This window comes from Mytilus trossulus, chromosome 2 (assembly GCF_036588685.1).
Source record: "Mytilus trossulus isolate FHL-02 chromosome 2, PNRI_Mtr1.1.1.hap1, whole genome shotgun sequence".
NCBI classification, from domain to species: Eukaryota; Metazoa; Mollusca; class Bivalvia; order Mytilida; family Mytilidae; genus Mytilus; species Mytilus trossulus.
This window is the reverse complement of record NC_086374.1, coordinates 66,108,920-66,136,733: the sequence shown is the minus strand read 5'-3', so window position 1 is coordinate 66,136,733 and position 27,814 is coordinate 66,108,920. Positions and strand designations below refer to the sequence as shown.

The 27,814-nt window shown below is 31.6% G+C and overlaps 1 protein-coding gene across 4 annotated transcripts; it reads right to left on the bottom strand.

Annotated features, from left to right (window-relative positions):
• Nucleotides 1-48: 48 nt before the first annotated feature.
• LOC134707821 (TNF receptor-associated factor 2-like) lies at nt 49-20,877 on the bottom strand. 4 transcript variants are annotated; one of them, XM_063567878.1, is made up of 9 exons: nt 20,840-20,877; nt 10,509-10,690; nt 10,038-10,122; nt 9,021-9,119; nt 8,308-8,469; nt 7,077-7,151; nt 5,328-5,396; nt 4,199-4,210; nt 49-1,448 (listed from the first exon to the last, which is right to left on the bottom strand). In XM_063567878.1, the coding sequence occupies exons 2-9, from the start codon at nt 10,652-10,654 to the stop codon at nt 408-410; spliced, it is 1,689 nt and encodes a 562-aa protein (XP_063423948.1). In that variant the 5' UTR covers nt 10,655-10,690; nt 20,840-20,877; the 3' UTR covers nt 49-407. The 4 variants fall into 4 exon arrangements, with proteins under 4 accessions (XP_063423948.1, XP_063423947.1, XP_063423946.1 ...); XM_063567877.1 differs by lacking the exon at nt 20,840-20,877 and adding an exon at nt 13,444-13,518; XM_063567876.1 differs by lacking the exon at nt 20,840-20,877 and adding an exon at nt 13,460-13,479.
• Between the last annotated feature and the right edge of the window lie 6,937 nt (nt 20,878-27,814).

The following is a 27,814-nucleotide window of genomic DNA, read 5'->3' as shown; positions in this document are numbered from 1 at the left end:
TTAATTCAGTCATGGACCCGCGATATCACGGGTGTGTTCTAGTGGTATATAAAGGGTCAGTAAATTCTATATGGGGATTCAAGCTTCACTCTCACCCCATATGGAATTTACTGACCACATATATACTGTATTAGGTCACTAGCACACTATGTAACTAATAATATGCTTATGCTGTAATGAAAATTTGTCTATGTCTGATTTGATATAGATTAAAAAAAAAAAGTTGTTTTACCTGTACATGTATTTGAATGATTTTTATATCCATTAGTAGTAAAACTGGGTCAAATATAAAATTATATATTAGTCATTGTATTTGGTAAATGATTAAAATAAATATTTACAATAAACAAGATAAACATTTATAAGCTTTTCTACATAATTCAAAGAGCAGTGTTTTCTTTATGAATTTATTTGCTCTTCAAACTACGATCAGGTCCTGTTCCAGGATCAAGAGCTGGGTTTCTCCTACCTTCAGAAATGTCTAAGCAAACATTGACATACATTACATCATCTTTAACATAAGAAACACTCGGATCATCCAGTTTCGATAATGGCATAAATAATGGACAACCACTAGCAATGTTCATTTCAGAGGTTGGTCTTTTAAAAGACGTACTTGATGGGTCTGGTCTAAAGGAATCAATCAGGTGATTGCCATTTTGTCCTTGGTCAATCATTCTGAAGATGACCCTATGACCGAAAGGCCATCCTAATAAAGCATCATAATTCCCCCTCATTATGACAAAGAAGATGGATACATGCGTTCCTTTGCCCATCCCATCACCATTTGGATACAGCCTGACACACATCTTGTAACCTGACCTAGATGTATAGAATGCAGTTGAATAGATACTGGTACATTGCCCACTAACTGCTTCCCTGCGCTTCTTTGTCCACTCAGGTATCCTCCACATTAAGTTTCCATCATAAACTGTTGTTTCAAGGTTAGATATTTTCAGTGCATGTTCTGCTATGATAACTTCTTTCATGTGTAACTTTGCCTCAAGCTGTTTTATTTTTTCTGCATCATTATTGACTTGTTCTCTCTCTTGTTGTCGCTGTCTTTCCATATTTTCAATAGCTGTGATACATCTCTCTATTTCCCTATGCAGTGTTGTTACAATTCCTTCATATGTACCAGTCTTGATTTCTAATGCCTGAAACTTTTGCATCATGTTTCCTACATCGGCTCCTCCGGCAACTGATCCTGATCCTGTTCCTCCACCACCTCCTCCTGTCGTCATAATCGTTCTAATAGCTTGTTCCTGTTCTTGAACTTTGCTTCTCAGCTCTGTTATTACACTTGCATTATTTGCTGACTGTGTATTTTCAAGGTGAGCCACAATCTGTGCAACTTTTTCACCTATAGCAGTAACTTGTTCCAAATTATGAACAATATGTAACCCTGCCTTTTGTTCCACATGGTTTACAAATTTATTTCTATCAACCTGCAAGATAATCAAACATGTAAACAATATTATTATCTTGTCCCATCAAAGACAATATTTGAAAACTCATAAACATAAAGACTATAACTTTTTTTAAATGAATAATGCTGCAACCAAAAAGTAGACATTTTCCAATTTTCATGCCTGATTTCATCATAAATTCCTAAAAAAAATGGCTGCATGTTTCCATAGCAACCGTTCAAGAAAATTAAAAAAAAAAGCTTCCAAACTTTATTTCAATCTTAGCTGCCTATTATATAAAAGAATAAAGCAGTTCTGAGACATACATGAATCACCCCCTGCCTGGATCCTACAAATAGCTGTACTTAACTCTTTTGCTAAAATAATTAAGACAAATTCCATCATATGTTTATAAGAAAAAAGAAATTTATCATCCAATTAATAAATAGAGAGTAAGAGTATGCGAGGTATTTCCAAATAACAAACAATTAGATATATATTTGTTGTGATGGAAATCTGTCATATAACTAGTTGAATGCACCTAGATGTGAAACAGTTGCACTTAACTTGTAAGTATTGAAATATTTTTTGGTAGCTTTACTTAAGTACATATTGAAATACAAGAGTTTTTTTTCATTTTTATAAAGTTTATTTTTATTAATGATGAATATTTTCATGTTTAATTTGCTTTATATTTAACTTAGCAATACAAGGGAAGTTAACTCTAGATAATTGAACTTTATAAGACAATGGTCAGATAATTTATTTATTGTTATTGTAGCAAGAAATGGTCATGTGACACTTACTTTTATTTTTAAAATGCATTTTTATTTAAGCTTTCTTAAGAAATTATATTTTAGAAATCTATCATAGGTTTATTTGTAATCACCAAATTTTTTAATTTTTTTTATGTACATATATGATCTATATAAAATCTGCAATTTCGCACAACCTGTAGATATAAAAATAGCTTCTAGACAATGCTTTTTATTATCTTTTAAAAAAACACTTCATTTTGCAAAAGTAATAATAATTCAATAGTTTTAAATTCAGACCCATATCTACTGTAAACCTAATTTGCTTGTCTTTTGTAAATTGTCTTTAATTTGTGTAAACCTTTCATGAAAATCTGTCGAAGCAAAGTTGTTTTATTACTAGATGTGCTTGAACCAACAAACGTACAGATAACATCATACCATACTTTCATTTTTGAAAAAAATATAGGCAATATTAACAAGCAAATTATAATTATTTATTCCCTTCACTGATTAAGGCAGACATCACATAACACAATTATTAGCTATCTATAAGAGAACACTCATAGACCAATTGCAAGTCTGTTTTTTCAATGAGTTATGCTTGTAGACCAAATCTTAATGTGATGTAGTAACAAAAGCATTGTGATTCAGGAAATGTACAGGTTAAGTGCAGGAATGTAAAAGTTGTCCATTCATAATCATACTAGAGTAATATAGAATCTTATAACTATTCATCCTTAAGTTCTATAAATATCACGTTAACATGCCAGCTGTTATAATAATTCATGAACAAAGTTTTAAATCTAGTAAGAAAAATAGTAGAGAGAAAAAAGCTGGATGAATTATATTTCAGGTATAAAAAGAGAAAGAAATAGATTGATATGTGTAAACATTTATAGACAGCTTTTAAATTCTGTTTTTTGTTGTTGTTATAACTGGAAATAAGTAATCAATAAATTCCACAATGTTTCCCCATTTAAAAAAATAAATAATCCTGTTTGTTTGAGAAAGTAAAAAATATGAGTGTCACTTATTAAGCTTCAGTTTTATTAACTAATGTTCCCCATGACCCCTATAATGTTTAAATTATTTTGTTTCTCATATTGAATATCAACACATCATTTCTCCATAAAAGTCATAAAATTTTACAGTTTAATGATACAAATGGTTTAAATATACTACTGAAATTTCATTATCAGATTTATTTGCTATAATTTGACAACTGTTATATCAAGCTAGGAGAATCCCCATGTTGCAGGGAATACAGGTTAAGCATCCATCAATCAATTGCAGACAATAGACCAATCCCTTATCACATGATTTTACTACAATAATCTATTTGCCAATTCCCGTAATTGACCCTGTAATTAGAGATCCCTTTTTTAAGTGTCTCTCTTATGAGGGATACTAATTTTTATTTTCAATGGAGACCTAGCAGAAAGAGCAAATTTACTTGTGCGTAATGTCAGTAACCTTTAAGTTTTTCAAATATTTTAATTACATTAATTTGTTATGAAGCTAAATACTTTGACATCAGAAATTATTTTTAATGAAAAATTTGATAAAATTACTGATCATGCTATGCATGGACAAAAGCCAATTTTGTCCATTAAAGAACCATTCTATGTTTGACAAAGGGAAGTAATTTGTTTTAAAAGAGTGTAATAACAGAATCAAATTGGCAAATAGACTGCAATTTTGTGCCAGTTGACCTAATAGTGTAACATCTTGTATTATAATGCCCCCCAAAATGTTTTACTACAGTATTTAAAAACTTTATATTGGTTAAAACTGCATAACAATCAATGCTGTTCTCTTTGATTTTTACTAAGATGATGAATTATTTTTCAAATTTTACAATTTTAACTTTTACTGCAATGATAAAAGTTCCTAGAAGGAGCTCTCTATTCACTTTACTTATGATGTCTGAATTGTTGAGTGAAAAGAGTCACCTGAAAAGATTATAAAATGCAATGCACTGGCCATTTTTGAAGCAGTTATGAAAGTTTAAGAGGAAATGATGTTAATTACCTTTGTTATATGCTGAAATAGTTATTACTTTTTATGGAACTAATAATACATAACATGTAACTGACTTCTTTTATAAAGCTTACTGCAAATTCAGAAACTATGAAGAGGTTTTTTATTAAGGATGTTTGCTGCTCTGTTTCAAAAGAACAAGCTTTTCAAAAGGCTATTATAAATTGTGAGTATATAAATAGAGAATCTAAAAAGGCAGGAAAATATTGAGGGTTTGTGTGCTGGTATTCGAGCTATAAGCCATCAACAATTTGGCCCGAAATAATTCTCGCTAGGTTTTTTTTCCATATCTTTATCATTGGCACCTATTTTCTTGAAAAAGGATGAAAAATAACAAGGATTTTGTAAGAATCAAATTATGGAAAAAGTAGAAGGGTTATTGGACAACATTTTAAATGGCAAACTGTTTATGGATAAAACTAAAGATTCTGAGTATCTAGCAAAAATTTAAAAACATCCTTAATGCAACTTGATGAGTTTTGCAATAATGCGAACTAGATACTGATTTTAGGTACAGATATCTTAATTCAGATTTTCCTGAAATCACAATAATTAATTTCTCATTTTGTCAATCCTTATAAAATCACAATACTTTCTGAATTTACAGTTTTGTAATCTTTGTTTCAAATAATATAAAAGATACTGCAAAAGTGAAAATATTCTCTTGCAACACAATACAACTCAAAACGATTTACTAAAATGTAAAATTCTAAATATCAAAGACAATGCATGATGTTGCTATCTAAATCATATTGAAAATATTGTTTTGCAGTCATGGTCTAACACTGTATATTTTGTTATAAACTTGTTACTGTTAGCCACAGAGCGAACTAAAAGAATACTGTGGATTAATTTTTATTAGTTGGATACCAATTTTCATGGTTTTTCATTTGAACCACAAATTTATAAATATTCAATGAATTATAAACTATCTATAGGCTTTGTATGCAGAAATTGCCAAAACCATGAAATTAAATATCCACAAAAATGTAAGTTTTCCTTAATTCCTGAAAATTGATGCCCCACATAAATAAATGAATTCACAGTAAGGTGTACTCGTTTTATATCTTTGTACTGGTCCTTGCTTTCCTCTTGACTAATAACAAATAATTTTAGTTACCTTTTCACAATTAGGTACTGGACATTGTATTTTTTGGTTGGCACACTCTTTATCAATGTGTTGTTGCATCTGTATAAATAAGGTAAATTAGTTAGTTAACATTATTATGATACATTCACTGAATTGAAGACTAATTGGTGGACTTTGGTCTGTTGTCTGCTCTATGGTCTAGTTGTCTCTTTCACACATTCTCCATTTTCATTCTCAATTTTATTTACTGTATTATTTACATATTTTAGTAATTTTAAAAACAACATAATAATTCTTACATGTTATATCCTCTTCATAAACTAAGATTGATTAATTGATTGTTTTTTGTTTAACGTCCAGTGGCAAATAGTTCATGCATATTCAGGACGAGAACAAGTTCACAATAAATACAATAGGATTAAGGTAGATTGATACGATAGAGGCCATCTGGGATGATGGTCGGGGAAATTTGGACTGTCACTGGAAAATGAGGGTATCTTGGATAGGGACATAAATTTTGCCTTGCTAAAGGCCACCTACGGACCCCTCAAAAGAGTTTTTGCAAGGGTTCTTCAGGTGCAAAGAGCGTGGCACTCTCTTTACACAAGGCATAAGATTTAACATCCCCCTTCTGAGCGGACGTGACTGCGAACATGATACATCCTGCACAGCCAAACGACGTCCCACTTCAGCAAACATTTTACTGCCGGTCGGGAGAAGACCAAGTGACCATATTTCTATACCCCAGTCACCCTTGGGGGTCATAAACTAAGAGAACACATTATTAATGTAATGGCAATATACTTAAAAAGTAAAATTTCTTTTATCATTTTTTAAATAAATGTTTGTTTACACATGAGTATCTTGTTTGTCTTGTTGTGTTTGTTTACATGCAAGTATCTTTTTTGTCTTTTTATATTTTTTAACACATGATTTTTGTCTGCTTGTATTTGTTTTCAAACCTCTTTTATAATGTATATTCTATGTTTATTTGAAAGTGTGTAAACATAGCTATTACTGTACATGTGGCTGTGTCTTTTCAACCAATATCAAATTTGAATGTCTCAAAGTTTTTACTGAAAACAGCACCCACAAATACTAGGCAATATGTGTATTCCTGCCTGTAACAAGTCTATCCATGCATTACCAAAATATGAAGGTCCATGTCGTAGGGAGGTTTAATCTATGTCTGATAATGATGTGCACATAGTTTCCATTATTCCAAAAAATGTACGGATTCTTTTTTATTAAGGATGAATGTACATAATGCAACTTTCTTATTGTCCAATTAAAAGTTAAAAACAAATATTGTAACTAGAACATGTTTCAAATCAAACATCAATACACATTAAGATTTTTATGTATACATGTATTTGGTTGATATGGAATATGAATAAAGAATTTTTAAGAAAAAAAAACAATACACACAAAAATTCAGGATGGAATAACCTTTAACACATGTCTTGAATTCTACTTATTTTCCTATATTACAGGGAATTATTTTTTTATATAGATAAAACCGTTGGTTTGCCTGTTTAAATGGTTTCACACTAGTAATTTTTTAGGCTCTTTTAAGCTTGCTGTTCTGTGTGAGCAAAGGCTCTGTGTTGGAGGCTGTACCTTGACCTATATAAATGGTTTACTTTTATTAAATTGTTACTTGGATGGAGAGTTGTCTCATTGGCACTCATACCACATCTTCCTATATCTATCTAAGAACACAGGGTATTTGTTTACATTTGTAATCTCCAAATACACTGATATGTATCATATACATGCCTTTTCTCTTGTTATTTTCTTTTTTCCACATGAGTCACACTTCAGAGGATACTTAGGGCACTCATTCTGGTGTGTCTGCAAAAATCATATAAGTTATATTTCCGCCAAAAAAATATATATTTTTGTTTCTTTTTTCTCTGATGAATACTCAATTATAAAAGTGTTGTTACATTCAAATTAAACAACAGAAGGAAATTCATAATATACATGCACAATATATATTTTTTTTTATATCAGAAAAAGCCAAGCGACAAAAGGGTGAGAACTGTTAAATATATTCATTGAAATGTAAAGCTAATACAAATGTGCAACTACCTGTTGGTGACTCACAATTAATCAAAGTGCTTTTAAGCACTAAGGGGTAAATATTGCTATAAGGTGGTACCTAACACTACAGGGAGATAACTCTGTAAAATCAGCTAAACGTTTATATTACGTTGCGTGGTGAAGGCAATATTAAGCTTCTCAATTATCAAAATTAGTGTTTTTCAAACTGTTATATAACCAGTGTAATTTTTCTTAAAAGATGGTTGGTTCATATTTTTTTTAATTTTTATATTTTTGTCCAAGGGTTAAGGTTAATACTTTGTCAAAATTTTATGAAAATTAATCGAGCCAAATTAATTTTAGTGAAGGTGTTGGGTACCACCTTTATTTATCAGTGGAAAGTAAAATGGAGTAGATGCAACTTAAATTACTGACGAAGGAAGATAACTCCGATTTGAAATACTACTACTTTAACGATGTCATCATTGATATTCTTAGAACAATATTCTGAGTAAATGTTTTATTGATAAATTTCTGGTCTCATAGATAGGATGCTTAGAGTGTCTTAAATGATTAATGCCTTATTTTTTGTGTATCTCAACAGTTGTGATAAACCTTGGAAGATTTAGCAATCTTTACCCACAAATGAAGAATCCAACAGTTAATTTATGAATGATTCACATTGAACATTGAACATTTATGTGTTATATATTTGTTTTTTTGTTCATTTTTTTACATAAATAAGGCCGTCAGTTTTCTCGTTTGAATTGTTTTACATTGTCTTATCGGGGCCTTTTATAGCTGACTATGCAGTATGGGCTTTGCTCATTGTTGCAGGCCGTACGGTGACCTATAGTTGTTAATGTCTGTGTCATTTTGGTCTTTGTGGATAGTTGTCGCATTGGCAATCATACCACATCTTCTTATTTATATTTAACTTTACCTACAACTTGCTTCTACTTACTGTATCTAAATCTTGTTGAACAACCTCGGCATTACAATGTTTACATTTAACTCGTCTCATCGGACAATCATTTTTCATGTGGTCATTTAACTTGGATGCAGTAATCAGATTCCCACACTGGGTGCATGGACTGGCTTGGTACTTGCATTCTTTAAAATGTGCCTAGCAAACACAATGTTATTAAAAAGTCAAAATATTAAGTTTATTTTTCTTTAGTACAAATTACTGAAGATTGATTACTAAACAAGGTCACTTCAGAAATGTGAATCATTTGTGTTTGAACAATTTTAAATGTATACCCATACAGTACCTTCAAATTCACAATTTTTTGCAAAATTTGATTATTTCCAATTCTTTTTCTTCTATATTTTGGTATTTAGCATTTCTGGAAATTGTAATGAATAATCTCACATATTTCTCTGGTGTTCCACAAAACACAATAATAAAAGCACTCAGAAATTTCCCATTTCACTGTAACCTTATACAAGGATATATTCTTAAAATGACTATAATCTTATATTCTATTACATATAGGAAATTAGGAAATTAATGTATGATACAAATCTTATCACTTTCTGAATTTTGATTTATTTTTGAAAGACATATTTATCGTCTATAGCTAACATTGCAATTATTTTTAATTGTTCTACTTACTGAAAATAAACCTTGTTGTATTAACACACTTGTGTTATTAGAATACATGTAATATGTACCTCATATTGTTTGAAATTTCCCTTCCAGTTACAACCAGGATTAACACACTTAGATTCAATACTAGACATTTCTCTCTTAACAGCCATGTCTGGAAATATCTACAAATAAGATCAAAACAATTAATTTATTCGTATATAAAAGTCCCTTTATTTAAATCAGATCTTGCCATTAGCCATTTGCTTTGTTGAATGTTTATGTACAAAATGTAGACTGTTTACAAATCTTTAAAATAGGGCTGTTGTTTAACATCTCCCCTATCATCATCAATACTTACCTTGATATAAAGATTAACTCATCAACTCTCAGCAAACTTACCAATTGTGTACTGTATATTGTATATTGTGTATTGTGTACTGTGACCACAGAAATGCTTGTTACCCTCCCCACTCTCATATATAGAATGATCATTTTTATGTCTATGAGTTTGACTTTCCCTCTGGTATTACTTGTACTTCTTTTAGAACACTTATTTTACTGTCTTAATCTTAAATTTCCTCCTTTACACTTAAAAAAATGCCTTACTTTGTAGCAACACCACCAAAGTTGACAAAATATATAGAAGTGGTATAATATGTTGGTTCTCAAAGGAAATCCTAAATAAACATGATAAACAAAGTGAGTAGCACCATTTAGCTTGTTTGTGTTACATTCACCTAAATATTTATGGTCAGACAGCTAAAACAACCATACTTAAATAATTTAATTTTGGATGTAACTCATCTTCTGATTGGGTGACATTACTTTGTTATGAGCCCATAGACATAATTTAGTCATGTGACCATGACGTCATCAACGTTTTTTTCATGGTTTTCTACCGTTTAAAATGGAATTGAAAATTAAATTATAAGAAATGACTGTAATATTTTTTTCTGTCTATTCGAAATAACATTAAAAAAAATGTGGTGCACACTGTTAAATAACCCTCTACGCCGGTATACAGTGTGAATCAAATTTTTTATGTTATTTCTTCATAGACAGAAAAAATATTACAGTCATTCTTTAAATAAATTTGATACCTGATCTTGGTTGATGAAACTGTATTCTTCATCAGCATTTCCTTCTGTTAAACACTGAAGACATTGGACTCTTTGATCTCCAGAACTACAAAAAACGTCATATGATACTGCAAAAGTAGTTCAAATCGAGCTTCTATTGAATGCAGGTATGTTGTACAAACAAATGATTAGAACTGTGAGTGACCATACAAAAGAATGCCTACATTTTTAAATTTATATAACTAAAAGTTTATTGAAATAAATAATTGTAATTGTTGTTGCTGCCTCAAGTCTTCTATTTGCTAAACATATTTTTCAATTCTAACTAAATTGTGTATCATATCATTCATCCCATGAACTAAACAAAAACATACTGAACACAGACCATTAATAATACACCTCCAAAGATGCTCACTGTTTGCTTGTTTGTAAATAGTCCAATAATTTGAGAGAAAAAAATCAGGCACATCGATATCTAACATTTAGACTTACCTTACAAGACCTTGTATACATGCTCTGCAAAATCTATGTCCACAGTAACTTTGTACTGGGTCCCTTAGTATATTACCACAGTAGTTACAAAGGAACTTAGTATCAAATCCTGAGGAAAATACATCTCGGGAATAACCTGCCTGCATGGCTTGGTATTTTTGATTTTTTTCTTTGCTTTCTTTCTGTAACATAAATAAGCAAATACAAAACTTTATCTTCTTTTGCATTTATTGAAAAACAAGCTGTGACACTTAGTTTTCAACTTGGATACAAGGATAAAGCAGAGGGGTACAATTTTGTGTAAATTAGCAATTTATTTAAAGAATAATATGATTATGATGATGCACTTCTTTATAAAGTTAACTATGTACATGTACATTTTATTCATTTACAGTACCAATAGGTAAACAAGATGCAACACACTATGTATAGCTAGCACTTGTCTATGAAATTTCTTTTCATATATATATACATTGTACATGTACACATGTATCTTATTGAAACACAAGGTAGCCAACTTGAATTTTTGAGAAATAACACTTGGGTTCAGGGATTTCCTTTTATTTCCATTCCTTGGTGGTCTATCCCATAGAAACTTGTTATGTCTTAAATATACATTCTAATTGTTGAAGACTGTACTAGTGTTAAGTGAACTACAGCTGATAATTTCTTTGCCATTTGGTCTCTTATGGAGAGTTGGCTCTAGGCAATCAGACCACATCTTCTTTTTTATATTATATCTACAAAATTATGTCATGTACATATGTATGCATAACATGCTTATTCATGTTGTCTGTATCTTTTAGATGTTGGTCTCACTGGAATTATTTTGTTATTTTGATTCTGATCATGCAAATAGTAAATTCAGAACTTTTATACATGTACTGTTGAGCAGACTTACATCATTGCATGATACAGATTATGCTCTTCTTGTTTATTTTATGATGGTATGACACTAAACCCCTAACGGGAGGGATTGTGCTTGATTTTAAATGATTCAGACATGATCTTTCAATTGTTTATTGAGGTCTCACACTGTTCTCATACTTATACAAGTATTGTTTTTGAGAAAAATAAGGCCAGACTTTTTTTATTATCTGTTTAACGAGATCCGCCGACTCCACATTGTCCGATTTCAGAATAAAAATAAAAGTAGTGCTTCCTACTTTTATTTTTATTTTTTCCGCCGACTGTAACGAAATCCTCAAAAAAAAAAAAAAAAAAGTACGAGTTCGGGTCTGCGTTTATTAATTTATCTCTTGTCGCATGGTTAAACAAAACGGCGACTTCCGGGAAGGGACCGTTTTTTTACATTAAACTTTAAGTCCGATCACTAGAGAGAAGTTCGTGTTCACTCAAATTTGTTAAGTGTAATAGAGATGAGGCAATCGGGGTCATGTTGTCCAATGAGTTACCGGAAGATGTTGGCATCAGCCGCATTATAACCAACGAGGCAGATGTTGAACCTGACATGCCGGTCAACGTTTTGGAAGAGTTTGGGTTTATATTTTTCCTTTGAAGTAGTATCGTAGTATGCATATTAAAATATTATCAAAGATATCAATTAAAATCAATAATGCTTTTTGAATTTTGTGTATGGATGGGACCAAATCATTTAAAAAAACCCTTTTTTTATTCACGTTCACCCCCTTTCACTTTCGCACCCTACAGGAGGGGGATGACAGGGGGGTACCCTTCTCCCTTCTCCCACCCCATTTCTCCTTTCTCCTATCCCGTTCTCCTTTCTCCCATTAGAATAAAACATCTCCTTTTGATATTTTTTCTTGAAATATTAGATCATTTTTTAAAAGGAGAGATATTTTATTTTTTCTCCTTTCTCCCAGCCTTCCTCTCCTTTCTCTCACCCTCTTTCTCCTTTCTCCCTGTCTCCCTTACCCCTGTCCTCCCCGTCCTACAGTACACGTAAAGTCGTTTGCACCCTACACCGGAATAAAACTTAGGAAACTCAAGCTGGTAGCCCAGACCAAATTATTCCTAAATGATGTTTGTATTTTGAACTAAATTTTATCAAAATTTTAGTAGCCCAGCTCCCAATCTAGAGGTCTGTTTTCTTCCATTGTTCTTGTATTTTGATAAATTCTTAAAAAAAAAAAAAAAAAAAAAGGTCACTTAGATTGGTTTTATTTTTATTTTTAGTGTCGACTGGACCAATTTTGCACTTTTATTTTTTTTTTTATTTCGTCCCCTCGACCCTATTTTTTTACAAATTTTCTCGTTAAACAGATAATAAAAAAAGTCTGGCCTAAGGGGAGATTATTCAAACATTATTTATTTACTTATGAATTTTAAAGTAAAGAAGTGATTTGGTCCAGCTGAAAAGGGTTAAAAATTTATGCTTCAGAAGCTTTAAATGATTTCAAGATCCTCTTAACATGTGTGTATATGTTTTTTTTTTATCTCTACAAGTAAAAAAATTTGTACAAGTAAATGTAATACCCCTGAGACTATAATATTCTTTAAATTTCATGTGTTTATATCCTCTTTCCAGTGACATTGAATTTCAAAACTGGAAGCAGGTACTTATGGTCTACAAATTTCAATTGGGCTACTCCCCCTGCATACAGGCATAACAGGGTTGTGCTGATACTTCCTTGTGATTAGCAGAGTTTGACAATGTTTGAGGTAAACCCATATATAAATCACACCTCATAATTTCAAGTTTTAGTATGTTTGTTCATATGTATTGTCTTGGTGTTTGGAAATGAAAGTCACAGTACACCAAGCAAATAGAATCACAGGAACTTGTTACTATCCATTGGAAGGACTACCCACAAGTGGCACAACAAAACAAGTCTTTGAGACGCGAGGGCACATACTTTTTTTTATAGACGATACCGTTTACATAGTGTGGGTCACATTACAATTTCCTATCATACTTTTTAAAATGGTGTTTTAAATACTTTTTTTTAGTAACCTGAGTTATAACATACGCGTTCCTTTATGTTTTTAGTAAATTCATCAGAAATCCAGACCAGGAAGTGAACTATCGAAATTAAGGGAGATAAATGGGGGTTCCACTAAAGACCTTACAGTGGACCGGAAAGACCTGAAAATATACGACTAAAAATAACTTTTTTATTATTGGATTTAATGGAATTTTATTGGTAGTAGATATCCATATTTCATTGATTTTTTTTTTTAAATTAAACACAATTTTTTTATGCCAAAAGATGGACCTGAACGGAAAAATGAAAAGACCCGAAGGAACCTGAAAATATAATGGTTGGCCTGACTAATTCTAACTTCAATAACTTTTTTAATAATTAACGGATATCTTTCAACTTTTGATTGTGCTAAACGAAAAAGTTCATTATATTGATAATATAAAAAAAAATATATGAAAAATATTGGTGGGTGTGAAAATTCGGACCTGAACGGAAAATTAAAAATCTTAATGAGCCTAAAATTCAACTTAATAATATATTTCTTAAACCGAAATATATAAAGTTTATAAGATATCTAATAAAGTATATGAGATATCTTATAAACAACTTTTATATAAGATATCTTATATAATTTATAAGATATCTTATATAGTTTATAAGATATCTTATATAGTTTATGAGATATCTTATAAAGACAATTATATAAGATATCTGATAAACTATATAAGATCTCTTATAAACTATATAAGATATCTTATAAACCTTATAAGATATCTTATAAACCTTATAAGATATCTTATAAACTTTAGGAGATATCTTATAACCTTTAGGAGATATCTTATAAACTTTAGGAGATTTCTTATAAACCTTATGAGATATCTTATAGACTAAATATATATGACCAAGTATTGTCTAACCTATAAATAAATAAAACAGTTTAACACCTGCTTTAATCATCTTCGCTAGCCAAGGGTTACGATCCGCTCCTGCTAGAGTGGATCGTACATGTACCTCTTGGCTAGCGAAGATATGCTGTAATACAATTAATGCAGTTTAAGCATGTTTGAAAAATTTCATCGGCAATCTTCTTTTTTCTTTAGATCCAGGATTCATCATCAACAAGGTATTTTGTTTTCAAATATGTTCCAGTATAGATATAAAGTCATTCGTTCTCTTCAAAAGACTTTTGTCTTAAATAAAAACAAATAGAAAAAAAAAACAATGTTGTGCGAGTTTAAATACATCTACTCTTATGATCCATTCATGTCTTATTTCCACGACAAGGTCCGAATTTTGTAACTCAACCATTATATTTTCGATAAACTTCTTTATTATTTCGATGATAATATTATACCTTTCCTTTAACAAAATTCATATTTCAAGAAGATTGACTGAAAATAGTTAAAGAACATGAATGATTCACATCGGCCGCAGTCTTTCCAAACACATAATGTTTATTAATTTTCCGTTCAGATCCTAGTTTTTACACCCCAACGATATTTTTCATATTTTTTTTTTAATCTAATCATTATGCTAAACTTTAAGCTTCACAAAATTTAAAGTAGAAAGATAACAATTGAATTTTAAACCAGATGCTCCGCAGGGCGTAGCTTTTAGCCTTTATACGACCGCAGAGGTTGAACCCTGAACGGTTGGGGCAAGTATGGACACAACATTCAAGCTGGATTCAGCTCTAAATTTGGATTGTGATTAAATAGTTGACACAGCATAGGTTTCTGACACAGAATGAATGTGTTCTAATGAATTTAAAATTTTTGTTTTCTCTTTGAGCAATTCACTATGCTGTTGAATATTAATCCTCTCAAAAAAATGTTTGAAGAAATTTTCTTTTTATTTATGAAATTTCAAATGAGAAAAATTGAACCCAATTTTTTAATCACATCCCCCTTTCCCTTATTCCAAAATTAATCTCAATTCAAATATTCTAATGGAGTTTGCAACAATAACTACTCATTTAAATACATCATAAAATATTAAGATGTAAAAAAACTGCTTGTTATCACTGAATGGTAAAGATCATTTAAATTTATCAGTTGGTAGTAAAAAGTGAATATACATTGTATATTGTATATAACAAAGATTTAAGTTGATTCTGGACAAAGAAAGATAACTCCAATTAAAAAAAATTCTTGCAATAAGATATTTCTTGCTTACTATTCTGGACAAAGAAAGATAACTCTAATTAAATTTTTTTTTTGCTATTTCACAATATTGTGAAATTAGATATTTCTTGCCATTGCACAATACTGTGCAATTGAAAAGACTTGCTATTGCACAATACTTAATATAATAATTTTAGATCCTGATTTGGACCAACTTGAAAACTGGGCCCATAATCAAAAATCTAAGTACATGTTTAGATTCAGCATATCAAAGAGGCCCAAGAATTTAATTTTTGTTAAAATCAAACTTAGTTTAATTATGGACCCTTTGGACCTCAATGTAGGCCAATTTGAAAACGGGACCAAAAATGAAGAATCTACATACACAGTTAGATTTGGCATATCAACGAACCCATTTATTCAATTTTTGATGAAATCAAATAAAGTTTAATTTTGGACCCAGATTTGGACCAACTTGAAAACTGGGCCAATAATCAAGAATCTAAGTACATTTTTAGATTCAACATATCAAAGAACCCAACCGATTCATTTTTTGTCAAAATCAAACTAAGTTTAATTTTGGACCCTTTGGACCTTAATGTAGACCAATTTGAAAACATGACTAAACGTTAAGAATCTACATACACAGTTAGATTCGGCATATCAAAGAACCCCAATTATTCAATTTTGATGAAATCAAACAAAGTTTAATTTTGGACCCTTTGGGCCCCTTTTTCCTAAACTGTTGGGACCAAAACTCCCAAAATCAATACCAACCTTCCTTTTATGGTCATAAACCTTGTGTTTAAATTTCATAGATTTCTATTTACTTATACTAACGTTATAGTGCGAAAACCAAGAAAAATGCTTATTTGGGTCCCTTTTTGGCCCCTAATTCCTAAACTGTTGGGACCTAAACTCCCAAAATCAATACCAACCTTCCTTTTGTGGTCATAAACATTGTGTTTAAATTTCATTGATTTCTATTTACTTAAACCAAAGTTATTGTGCGAAAACCAAGAATAATGCTTATTTGGGCCCTTTTTTGGCCCCTAATTCCTAAACTGTTGAAACCAAAACTCCCAAAATCAATCCCAACCTTTCTTTTGTGGTCATAAACCTTGTCTCAAAATTTCATAGATTTCTATTAACTTAAACTAAAGTTATAGTGCGAAAACCAAGAAAATGCTTATTTGGGCCCTTTTTGGCCCCTAATTCCTAAAATGTTGGGACCAAAACTCCCAAAATCAATACCAACCTTCCTTTTATGGTCATATACCTTGTGTTAAAATTTCATTGATTTCTATTTACTTAAACCAAAGTTATTGTGCGAAAACCAAGAATAATGCTTATTTGGGCCCTTTTTTGGCCCCTAATTCCTAAACTGTTGAAACCAAAACTCCCAAAATCAATACCAACCTTCCTTTTATGGTCATATACCTTGTGTTAAAATTTCATAGATTTCTATTCACTTTTACTAAAGTTAGAGTGCGAAAACTAAAAGTATTCGGGCGCCGCCGACGACGACGCAGACGACGACGCCAACGTGATAGCAATATACGACGAAATTTTTTTCAAAATTTGCGGTCGTATAAAAAGTAATGGAAGTTACTCATGGGACTTATGGATGAAATTGATGTCAACTCGTACCTTCGCATACTCATACTTGTGCAAACCGTACCAGATTTGAACAAACTCGTACTTTTCCCTGCTCGTACTCATTTTTTATATATTCATATGGCAGTGACGGATCCAGAGCCGGGGTGGGGGTAGAAAGGGAAGAAAAGGGGGTACGGGTGTTGTAACCCTTTTTTGGACGATCAATGCATTTGAATGGGTAGATCTGGAAAATCAGTTTATCAATATAGGCTACATAATTATGTTCCTGATATTGAATGAAGTAATAAACTGTTATTTTCAATCATAAAAAAATACGATACTGCATTGAATAAAATTGAGAATGGTAATGGGGAATGTGTCAAAGAGACAAAAACCCGGCCATAGAATAGACAACCGCAGAAGGTCACCAATATGTATTCAACTCAGTGTTGCAGCGAGAACCTCCCGCACCGGAGGCGTGCTTCAGATGTCCCCCTAACAAATATATATTCTATGTATCCTTATTATTATTAGTCGAGTAACTTATTTAATACATTAATTGCCTATATAAACAAAGTAAATTTAGCATACGATTTAGAATGTTAACACATATAGTTACAATGAAGACTAGAAAATGGAAAGGCTACAAGGAGCACGTGTCGCTTATACCTGATATATTTTTACAATAGGTTCATAAAATAATGTAGCCATATATTATAGTTTTGATTTAGTTTTAGAGACATCAGCCAACAACTGCATGTTACCCCTCATGTTCTGTTTTTAGACATGCCGTTCATGTTGACTGACAGTTAGAGTGAAGGCGGGTAGGAGGGGTCCTGATCCTTGAAAACCGGGCTAAGAACATAAGTTCAAGTTAAACCCCGACATCACGAAATTCGAAAAATGAAGTCCCGATAAAGGTCATATCCCCCTCTATAGTTTAATTGTTGATATTCACGCCAAATTTACCAAATGTTAGATTATTTTAATTTATATCACAGAACTTTCTTTGTATACTTAACCACAAAATTATTTTTATTTACCTGTGTAGAATATGAAACCGTTTTGTTTCTTTTTCATTTTCTATAAATTGTTAAATAATATTTTACAGTGGTATCTTACCATAGCTTTGTTTAAATTTGTTTATTTACTTTTGACCTTAAATATTTATCCCTAATACTTTTATTAACTATATGTATTTGCATTCATGTATCGCAGATACAATTTATTTGTTCATTGTGTGTTAATTTACGTTTTTTGATTGAGTTATGATACCTTCCAATTGATATTTAATCGTGTGTTTTTCTATGTTGTGATGTTGTACTATTGTCTCAGAAAAAGGGAGAATATTTGGTACCATTAAAACGTTTAATCCTGGTGCAAATGTGTGCACCTGTCCTTAGTCAGGAATCTGATGTACAGTAGTTGTCGCCTGTTTATTGTATTTCGATCTTCTTCTGATTATTATTTTTTTCCCGCCACATTCTGAAAATTTAGTTTTGCAATATGTCGTTTGCATATTTCTTATATGGTATCGTACAGTTTAAACCTAGAATGTTCTTATTTAAGGCCCCTAGGTCCTAACTTAGAAAATGAGATCAAGATCAAAGGTCAAGGTCAAGATCTAAATTGTGACTCTTGATTGTTTTTGCATTTTCTCTGACAATTTGAAAGATACATATACAGGAACAAATGCAAAATGTTTGCTTTATTATATCAAAGGTATATTACACTTGGTCTGATACAACTTAATGGCATCTTATAGGAGTTAGTGCCCCTGAAATGTGTTATTATCAGGTTATTTGATTATAACTTCAACTAAGTTCATTTTGAAGCGATACGATCCTGTACGAAAGTAACTTGAATATGACCTTGAAAAATGAATACCGGAGGTGACCTTTAGAAAAATGGAAGTAGCTATTTTTTTCTTTTTTTTTTCACATAAAAGTACTCAAAATCCATATATTTTGTAATTTTAATACATTTGCTTATCACTATTAGACGAGAAGTGATTTTCTGTAAACCAAAATTGGTCGATTATATTCGGGTTACTGACTAAAAATATATATATAGAAACTATATATTTTTGGAATCAGTGTGAAAGAAGCTAATATATGAGACCGGAAAGACCATTTGATTAACCGGAAGTAGACCATTATCTCCTTCAGTTCACTTTTAAGCATATCAAAACCATTTATTATCGCAACAGTCTAAAGAAACTAGCTTCTTTTCAATTTTTCCTTCAATATGAAAAGACCTTCAATTCTTCTCTGTTATTTTTATTTATACATGTTTCTCGTTTTTTTAATCGATTAGACCGTTGGTTTTCCCGTTTGAATAGTTTCACACTAATAATTTTGGGGCCCTTTATAGATCTTTATAGCTTGTTGTTCGGTCACGGTGAGCCCTGTGTTGAAGGCCGTACCTTGACCTATAATGGTTTAATTTTATCAATTGTTATTTGGATGGAGATTTGTCCCATTGGCACTCATACCACTGCTTCTTATATCTATTTTTTGCTTATTGGAGTTCTTTTTTTCTTTTAATGTTTCGATAAAAAATACATGTCTTTCAAGGATAATCGCTCCCATAAGATTTTAATTGACATTTTATTTTTCATAAGTTGAGCATTTTTGCAACCTAACTTTCTGTATATCTATAGTTTCTTGAAAAAAATAGAAAATTTAATAAAAGTGTTTTTTCAAGGGCAGTAACTTCTATCGAGTTTGATTCCTAGATTTATTAAAAAGTCTTTAAGTTACTTGTTTACAGATTCTGTCTTATCCATCATAATTTGCGTGTACAACAAAATGGTAATTTAAAATGTTCTTTCAAAGGAAATAACTCCTATATACATATATATGGATCAAAATTTATCATTTCGATCATATCGAATTATTTGTAGTTCTTACTTTACTGGACAGTTTTCTTTCCCTCAATCTATCATGATATATAAGTTCTGCAACAACAACAAAAATGGTTACCATCACCATCTTTTTTGTCATTAAATTTTTCTATCATGATAGTTTCTGGACAAAAACCCTAGTAAATTTTATAAAAAATAGTCTTTCATAAGCAATAACTCCTATAAGTGATCCATTGACTAATTCGGTATCCAATCGGAACTGCTCGGCTTATCTGGTTACACGAAGAAATAATTATTGTATTGCATAGTGAGAATGGCCGAGTAGAAAAATTACGATTGATTCGGTTGGTAAAACACAAATTTTATACTTGATAGCAGAAAGATAACCCAGCCCACTATTGGTAAACCCAGAGAATGAATCAAATAGAGTAAAATAGTCCCGTCCTTTAGATCGGAAATATCAGATAGAAGAGAATTGGCATTTGCCAGTCTTTGTTTACTTTTTGTCCAAAGCGAATATATTATGATAACCTACGAAGATTATAACAAATTATCAGAAAACTATGATTTATACTGGCCAATGCTGCTTAACGTACCACCCCTTTTAGTATGCATTCGCCCTCTCTATATTCATACAAATTCGATGCTCAACCGCCCATCCTTTCAAGTCGAGTCATAACACTGCTCGAGGCTATGTCTGAGTCGTATAGTCTCTCTAATTATTCTATAATTGTGCGAATTTGGTAACGTTAAAAGACTTAATTAAAGACTAAAACTTATTGATTTAACATTAATATTGAAAAACTGCGTTCGTTCAGTTTAAATATACATACTCACCCAGTACTCTTCAACACAAAAATAATCGACTTCATGAACAGCAATGTGCAATAATTCTAATTTTAGATTACGAATTTTCATATCTATTTATAGACATTTCCTATCAGTTTAGATATAGTATATATGTTGCAGTAGATAGGTGAATTAGGAATTACATGTTATAACTAAAATTTAGGAATTACAGTAATTCCCGGTGCACTTGGTGTATACGAGTAATTCCTGAAACGGCCCAGTTATTACCAGTTAAATATTACTAATTTTAATACGAGTTTTTACACCTATTTACTGACTGCTAAAACAATGTTGTATTATGGTCAGATGATCAAAAGTTATGGTAATACTACCTAGAAGATCAGTTAGTAATCTTAGAATATTGAATGGTTGATTGTATTCAAAATATATTGAATAAATATGGACTTTCAAATATTTGGTTAAATTAGAGTAACTTTAGTTTTAATCCAAAATAATTACATTAGATGTAATATGTTTCATTATAATACTTTATTTTGATTGGCTAACCGCACATCACTTGTTATTCCGTAAGCAATTGTATCACTCAATAAAACTTTTTATTCATGATAGCACGTGGTCCCAGAATAAAGTGCACAGGTGAATAATATACAAAATTTATAAAATTCGTGTTTTCATGATCATAGCTAAAACATGTAATTATAAGTATTGAATGCTTCTTTTTGTAACTTTATAGGGTTGTAAAAGCGTTGACCGTGCGCACATTTTTAGTATGAAGCGCTCAATTCTTAAATGGTTAAAGTTGAGCATTATACAGATAATTTTTACTAATTTCAGCAGACATGGAAATCAGTAATGGAAAATTCTCCCAAAGCATTATGTTTTAACTGAGTTTGAAGAATATTTAGACTTATTACCTTATAAAGATCAGATAACGTTGTGAAGGTTACGAACTGGAATGAACTGTTATGTGCATTAGTTTCGAGATATATTTTGTTGTTGTTAAATCATTAATAAAAATGATATAGTGAAATTAAAATTCACTGTTAGTAGCCAATCTAGTTCTATTTTGTTAAATGAGCTCAGATTTCCCCTTAATCATAGGGATCAAAACAAGTTACTTAGTACACATGTCCCCTATGGTATTATCTTTTTAATTTGAATTCCAAAACAGTTTGGGATCCTTTTATGCAGATTCTTTTTTTTTCTCGGTTTCCGGTCTGACATAGGACGATTAAAAGAGGAGCTATATGTAGATAGGACTAATTAAATGTTTTGAATGTAAAACCATAATTGATAAATCTTCTGAATCGAGTATTACATAAACAACACATATTTGTGTTATAGAATTTACTCAAAGTTGTCCAAAATCTGCTCCTCGAGTCTAGGCAGAAACAAACTTCTCATTTTGGTCTTTTGTTGATAGTTGTCTTATTGGCAATCATACCACATCTTCTTTTTTATAATCTCTACAACTTTGTCAATATTCACACTGAAATCCCGATGAATATGCAGTAATGCTATAGTCAACTGTCGTTGTTCATTGTTGATGTATATTTGTTTTCCATACTGTAGGACTCTGATAGATCTCCATGGTAGCACTCGCGAGAAGTTATTAACCAGCGTACGTGTTCGGAATCAAGCGACCTCCCAATTGAATTCGTCAAAATTACATATGCATGCCAGGTCAGTTTCGTATGTCTCAGACAATGTTGAGATTTTTTTTTTATATTTCATACAACACGATGACGCACGTACATCGCATAGAAACGATTTTCGGATAAAAATACACCCGACTCCACTCTCCAGTTCCCTTATCATATGGTCTATGACGCAAAAAATCATATATAGTAATAAGATCTCACGCAATACCGTTTTGGCGTGTTTGCAGGGTGATTGACTCTGCGGTAGTTTGTCTACCACATTGCCTCAGAATATTTTCAACGATATCGAAGGGTTCTGATTATTCTAATGCCGATTGTTACATCTATTCCAAACTGATGAACCGTACACTGTAAAATATGCTCCAAAACTACATGTTTTAGACTGAGTATTACAAATTCAAATCTTCTAAAAGATACAAGTTACTGTCATAATCTCCAATCAATAAAACTTAATATGACAATCTTCTAGTTGGCCATAACTGTTGCTAGCGGAGAGAAGAGAGGGAGTCGTCCACATACAGTGATCAAGTATAGCTTGTTTAACCCGAGCTTTGGGTTCAACCAGGAGATATTTCTCAACTATGCGAGTTATGTAGACCTTGTATTTAATGAAGATATATAGGTCCTTTTTTCATAGACGTTATTCGGCTGGATTTGCTGAGTCTGCTAAAATTATTCATGAAACATTTACTTTTGACCCACAGAGATTCGGTAAGCAAATCAAAATTTTGTCAATCAATGTTTTTTTTCTTAATTCTTTTTAGTAAGCTCCTGTCTATTTCGTATTACTTTATATATTTGAAGATCACTATCCATATCCGTTTACATGAAAGTCCTAGTAATACTAATGTCATCGTCAAATTATTAAAAAAAGTTATACAATAAATAGCCAGTAAATACTAAAAACAAAACAAACAAAACATATTGATTTTAACACAATTGTAATCTGCTAACCGAGTTCCTATGTTTTGACTTTGAAAAAAAGCCTTTTGTCTATTCTTTTATATGTCATGTGTTTTACAAATGTGACGAAGATTGGAAAGACAACGTATAAATGTATCTATATAACTATAAGCAATCTAATTTGGATGACCTGGTGTTAATATAAGTTTTTGACTAAAAACTAAAAGCACAATTAACAAAAGATGGACTCCGAGGACTAACTAAGTCAGTAATAAATTGTCATGAATAATGTTAAAAGTATGTGTACGAAAACTTTATCATAATTATCTATATTATACCATTTAAAAGTTCTTTGTTTTTGTTCTCTTTTTATCCCGGTCCTGAATATTTTTTCTATCCTTGGATTCTCAATTTTTAGCCTTGAACATACCTTGTGAAGTTTAAACAGTTTGTTAAACATGTTAAAGTGATACGCATCTATAAATAGGCTGAAATAGAAAAATGGTTTTCCCCTTATTTTTCCTATATGTCTATATTAACATGAGATTATTTGTCAGCAAAAATTATAGATTGTACTGTGAAAATTTTCATACAAATTCAACTTGAGAGTTATTATTATCCCTATCGATATAACACTCAGAGCTATAATTTCCAAATGCTTGTAGCTAGGCTAACACTTTGGTTAGCTTGCTTGCTTTGTTTGTATATTCGAACGTACTATACTCAAGTATTGCAATTAAGGTTATATAAATAACCCAGTTGATACGAAATTCTAGGGTTTGCATTTTCTTCATGATTTCCTTGAGAGTTGCTGCTCACAAGGAACTTTAAACCCAATATTTATAAAAAATGAAGACGAAATCCCTTCGTAAATTTTACGGACGCCATTATGAGTTGATTGACTGTTCTAGAATATCCGTTTCATAGATGACAACAGATATGTTTTAATTTTCGTAACTAAAATCTTCTTTTTCCTGAATGTGATCTACCGAATGAGACCTATCACCGAGTTTCAACTAACACGAGCAACACGACCGGGGGGAGGGGGGGGGGGGGCATGTGGAGCAGGATCTGCTTACCATGCCGGTGCACCTGAGATTACTCCCATGTTTTAATGGGTTTCGTGTTTCTCAGTCTTTATTTTTCTCTGTTATGTTTTGAATATTGCTGTTTGTCTGATTGGGTTTTCTATTTTAGCCATGGTGTTTTCAGTTTATTTTCAACTTATGAGTTTAAATGACACTTTGGTATCTTTCGCCTCTCTTTCACCATGTTCACATGTCGAGTATAACATCAGTGGTTGTTATTGGGTCTTTTTTTTTTTAAATCTATTGATAAACTTTATTCTGGTGTCTTGTTTGATCGTCTATGCGGATTTCATTCATATCGTATGAAAAAACTTTTTAAGAATGATTATTATTGAGTGAATAGGCTTGCCTTTAGCTACACATATGTTAAAAAGGTTACCAATTCACCCCTGTAATTGTATCTTTGAATATTGATTTTATTGGTATAAATATTTGTTTTTTTTATTTAAGAATTGAATGCTTCTTTTTGTAAATTTATTGGGGTGTAAAAGCGTTGACCAAAGTACATTTTGTATGAAGCGCGAAAGCGCTTCATACTAAAAATGTGCGCAGGGTCAACGCTTTTACAACCCTATAAAGCTACAAAAAGAAGCATTCAATACTTATAATTACATTTTTTTAGCTATGATCATGAAAACACGAATTTTATAAATTTTGTATTTTATTCACCTGTGCACTTTTTTGTGGGACCACGTGCTACCATGAATGAAAAGTGTTATTGAGTGATGCAATTGCTAACGGAATGACACGTGGTGTGCAGTTAGCCAATCAAAATAAAGTATTATAATGAAACATACATCTAATGTAATTATTAGTAAATTAAAACCAAACGAATATTATTATCATTTAAATATACATATAATCATTCTCAACTGCTAATGGCGTATTTATAATAAATCCATTGGATCCTGGATGTACTGATGCAATATTTCAGTCATAGACACATGATGTTTTATTAGTTGTTATAGGTTTTGAACTAGCTGCAAGTATCTGAAAGTATTCTCAGATCGGTATTTATCTTTTTTGTTGTGGGGATGTAATAAATACCCTCCTAGCCTGTTTATTTTTTTCTGGTTAATATCGATCTGATGGGTAAATATACAGAAGAAGATGTGGTATGATTGCCAATGAGACAACTATCCACAAAAGCCTTTTTTTAACTAATTGTTATAGTTTGTTTGGTACCAACAAACTAGTATAACCCTAGCTGCGGAAACGTAACTCATTGGTCCTTATGTTATCTTTTTATAATTTACGGACTATAGATACTATGGTCCGCAATATCCCTGGTCCGCGATATCTATGGTCCGCAAATAGTAAAACAAATAACAAAAGGACCTATGAGCTGCGGTTCCGCATCTAGTATAACCCCGCCACATTCTGAATGTTTCTGTCCCATGTTAGGAGCCTGTTCTTCAATGTTTGTCGTTTTTTGTTTTGTTTATTGTTTTGTTCATAAATAAGGCCGATAGGTTTTCGTTTGATGTGTTTTACATTTGTCATTCATGGACCGTTTATAGCTGACTATTCGGAACGGATTTTCTCATAGTTGAAATCCATACGGAGATATGAGTTGTTTACACATATGTCATTTGGTCTCTTGTGGAAAGTTGTCTCTCTGTATCTGTATAATACTGGAAATAAACTCAAATTACTGAGTAAAACTCATCCAGGAAATGTGTAACTAGTCGCGCGATATAATTTTCTACAGTTTTACAGTTCACGGCAATATTGTGTAGTAAGTTCCAAGCAATGACAGTTTGTGGAAAAAAAAATGTTTATAAATGTCAGTATTTGCTGATAAAAGTGTTATTTGTTTGACGTTTGAAGTTATGGATGGTCTTGTATCAAATTCTGTATGATGTTCAGTGGGGATGGCTACCAGGTCGTTCACTATTATGTACGGTAGTCGTTGTTTACGTCTTCTTTCCATAAGAGGTTGTCATCCAAGGTCCTTCATCATGGAGGTGACACTACTAGTACGTCTTAAGTCTCTATCCGGTTAATGTTTTTTGTAGATATGGGTCCCATACAGTGCCTAGGTAATCTAAGAATGAGCGAACAAGAGAGATGTAGGCGGTTTCCTTAAAAGGTTTGTTGCAGTGTATAAATTTCTTTCTGATTGGTAATCATACCACATATTACTTTTATACCCGAAAAACGACGCCCCTAAACGCACAAATGACGATGATAAAGGCGCGTATAATTGACGAGTTTTTTCCGATGACGGATGAACTCGAAAGTGGTCTATTGGATTACCTCACATTTCTTTTTTTTGTTATCGGACGTTGATTCTCCACTTGTCGACTTTATTCCTAATAGGTAAAATTAAAATTGAGAATGGAAATAGGTACATAGAATCCTAATAGGTACATGTTTTACTGTAACAGATGTTTCCAAAAGAAAAACATTAGAAACTGCTGTTTCCTTTCCCATTGTTATAACTTTCTTGACTATTTGTTCAACTGAACGTCATTTTAGTTTGTGTACGGTAACTGCCTTTATTTCATCATTTCTTCTTTTGCCATTTTCTGTCTGTCTTTTATTGATTCATGGTGTTTTGTTTTCTATGCTTTGTCTCTTTTTTCTAATTCTATCTTAATTCACGTTGTTTTGTTTTTTGGTTTCTATGCTTTGTCTCTTTTTTTCTAATTTTATCTATAACAAAAAGACAATATAAACTAGACTTTGAACATAATAGCGCTTAAAATTTGTAACGTGTTGTTTTCATTTCTATCAGTGCTCCGGGGTCATCATCAGCTCAGTATAAAATTCTTCGGTACTGACATAATTTATAATAAATCTTTCTAAAATTGTCTGTTTATAAAATTTTGAAGTAATAAAGAAACTAAGATGATGATGAACACATAATCTTTCAATCAGTTTTATTGAAGCCTGAAGCTGGCATGTTGACCAGTTAGTCCTATAATATAAGACTCTGAAGGTTCATATCATTTACATTCAACGTTTTTTATCGGATATTTTCTGAGGTTCAACATTGAGAGTAAAAAAAATATCCGATAAAAAACGTTGAATGTAAATGATATGAACCTTCAGAGTGATATATTATAGGACAAACATGTCAGTTAACTGCTAGTAGTCCGTTTACTTTTCTACATTGGTTAGAGGTATAGGTGGAGGGTTGAGATCTCACAAACATGTTTAACCCCGCCGCATTTTTTGCGCCTGTCCCAAGTCAGGAGCCTCTGGTCTTTGTTAGTCTTGTATTATTTTAATTTTAGTTTCTTGTGTACAATTTGGAAATTAGTATGGCGTTCATTATCACTGAACTAGTATATATTTTTTAGGGGCCAGCTGAAGGACGCCTCCGGGTGCGGGAATTTCTCGCT